At 50.4% G+C, this 2,720-nt stretch overlaps 1 protein-coding gene across 2 annotated transcripts in view; it reads left to right on the top strand.

The window, feature by feature from the left end:
- The first annotated feature begins 238 nt into the window (after positions 1-238).
- The window catches only part of MIA3 (melanoma inhibitory activity family member 3), a 28,216-nt gene continuing 25,734 nt past the window's right edge, over positions 239-2,720 (top strand). For both annotated transcript variants that reach the window (XM_015424584.1, XM_015424583.1), the window contains exon 1: positions 239-557. In XM_015424584.1, coding sequence (XP_015280070.1) covers positions 459-557 — 99 coding nt within the window. In that variant the 5' untranslated portion in view covers positions 239-458. The remainder of the gene's footprint in view (positions 558-2,720) is intronic.

The following is a 2,720-nucleotide window of genomic DNA, read 5'->3' as shown; positions in this document are numbered from 1 at the left end:
AGAGGCCACTATACGAGTCATTCTCTGGCCTTTAGAAATTAAGAGGCGCCCTGGTATATGCTGTGCCCGTTCCTACCTATGAACTATCCTGCGTTCACTGGAGTTTCCCAAGGATTTGAGGGTGGTCGTGGTGAAAAGCAAGCCGTAAGGCTTCTTGGGCCGGCCTTTCCAAGCGGGTTTTAATTGCTACCGACATGTCCCTCCCCGCTTCCGGTAGAAGCCACGATGGCCAGTTCTCTTCCGGATTCCGCAACCGTGCTTCCAAAGTACCGGCACGGGGCGATGACGTCGGGGAGTCACAGGGGGAGGTCAATGCGAGGTGACGTGGCCCTGCGGAGCAGGCGGGGGAGGGCCGGCAGCGGGTGTCAAGAAAGAGACAAAGTTCACCGCGGTTGCCTGTGCTCCCCTCCCCCCCGGCGGAAGAAGCGCCCTTCTCTAGCGCCTGCTCTCTCCGACCTATGGAGCCTGTCGTTCCCTCCAGCCCCACCGGCGCTGCGGCGCTTTTCCTGGGCCCGCTCTCCCGGGGCTACGCTTCCCTCACGGGCCACTTTTTGCAGGTGAGAGAAGGGTGGGGAACAACAAAGCGGGGGAATTCCCGGTCGCCGCCGCTTCAGCTGCCGCATACGTGTGCTTTTCCCGGGAGCTCGCAGCCCTGCTCTTTCCTTCCCTGGCTGGCTTCCCATGGCTTTAACTGGCAAACTAAAAAGGAGGTAGTCGTCGGTCGGGCCCCATAGGACCTCGCCGAGATAGCCGGTGCTAGGGCCGAGATTTTCCGGGGAGGCCTACAGAGAAGTTGTGTGGAGAAACTAGGTTAATGTTGGCAGGATCTGTAGAAATGACAGAGATAAGAGGGCGGGAGAGATCCTTCTCCCCGTTTCCTCCCAGGGAATTCATTTTGAGTCTCAGCCTTCCCTTCTCTGGCTCTCCCCTCTCCCCAGTTCAGGATACCTACAACTAGAGTTAGGAAACAGTTGGCTTGTTCTGGTGGTGCTGGGGGAAGGGGCACAGGCTTTCTGCACTGGGAAAATTAAAGGACACTGGAGGAGGTTTTGTGGACTTGTGCTGGTACAAGTGAGTTGAATGTGAAGGCAGAACGGTTTGGTTTTTTTTAAGTGAGTTTTTATGGTGCTGTTTTATACAAGTTGTTGTTGTTCAGTATAAGTTACAGGAAGGTAAATATTTTGGTCTCTGGTTTCTCTGTTACACAAGCAGATTTTCTGTGAAGTTCAGGAGATACTTTTCCCCCAGAAGCTTCCTGTAAACAAACTAGAAACAAGATACTGATAGAGTTCTAAAAAAGTTATGGTGCTGGTTTTATTTTGGGGGTCATCTAGGCTTGGAGTGTTGTTCTCTGAATGGTAGTCCAAGGTCTTCATTTATGTACATGTCTGGATGTCTGTGGCAACTTGGACAACAGGGTTTTGTATTGTTTTCCTGTAAAACTGACTTGTCAGGACTTCATTGATTTTCACAATAGTGCAAACCTTAATACTTAATGACATTTTAACTGGTAAGGGTGAAATAGAGGAAGGGGAAAAGGAGGCATCGTTCCTCTTTTGTGATGCTGACATACATTTAGCATAGGATTCAATAATGCAATTCATTCAAAGGCAGATTTGTTTGGAAATCTGTGTTGCATTTGTTGTTCTTTTGCCCAGAATTATTATTTGTGTTATTTATAAGTCCACCTTACTCACTGAGACTCAAGGTGGATTACTTAGTGTAAGTCCATACAGTCAACCAGATGGGACATCCAATAAATAGTGCAGCAGGATATGAATTGTAGAAATCTGAAAACAGAGCTGAAACAAAGCATAAGTATTAATACATGTTGAATGATGCAGAAATTACAAAGGTCCCTGCCACATGAGGGGAAAAAAGGACGGGCAAAGTGCGGCTTTTAAAAGCTGCACCAAAATAGGCATGCGGCGGCGGGATCATATAGATCCCGTGAGCCGCCGTGCAATTGCTCCCCGGCACGATCAGATGCCGGGGAAACCGGGGAGAAAGCCACGGGAGGCTGCCGAACTGCGCATGTCTGAGCATGCACAGTTCGGCCAGGAGCCGGGGATGCGCCGGTGGAAGAACGGGCCGGCGATCCCACGGCCAGCTTGGATGCGGCCTTTCGGAAAGAACCACCTCGGTAGGTGGTTCTTTTTTGCTGTGGGTTATCGTCGGAAGGGCCGGATCGGGGACGGGTGCGCAACGCTTCCCAGATGTTGCGGTGGGATTGCGCCCGTTTGCTCCGCCCACGATCCGTCCCTCTCCCGGCCCAAATCCTCTCGTGGGACCGGGGCCATAGTAGATTATACAACAGATAGTAGTAGGAAAGTCCACCGCTCCTGTTCCTTTACCAAACCATGTTTGGCTTGAACCATTTAGTTACACCATTTAGTCTTATTTCTCATGTTAAAAGGTTTTACTGAATAATTCAGTTTTGCAGTTTGCAGAAAGCCACGAGAACCAGAACCTTCCTGACCTTATCAGGCAAGCCATTCCATATGGTGTGGGCCACAGAGAATGTACATATCCAAGCAATTGTTGATTTTGCCCATTTGCAGGGTAGCACGAAATTGCAAGTAGATAAATAGGTACCTCTTCAGTGGGAAGGTAACAGCGTTCTGTGCGCCTTGTTGTTTAGTCATGCCGGCCACATGACCACAGAAATGTCTTCGGACAGCGCTGGCTCTTCGGCTTTGAAACGGAGATGAGCACCGCAA

The sequence above is a fragment of the Gekko japonicus genome, unplaced genomic scaffold (assembly GCF_001447785.1).
Source record: "Gekko japonicus isolate JY-2015 unplaced genomic scaffold, Gekko_japonicus_V1.1 scaffold404, whole genome shotgun sequence".
Taxonomy (NCBI): domain Eukaryota; kingdom Metazoa; phylum Chordata; class Lepidosauria; order Squamata; family Gekkonidae; genus Gekko; species Gekko japonicus.
This window is presented reverse-complemented; position numbering and strand designations above follow the sequence as displayed.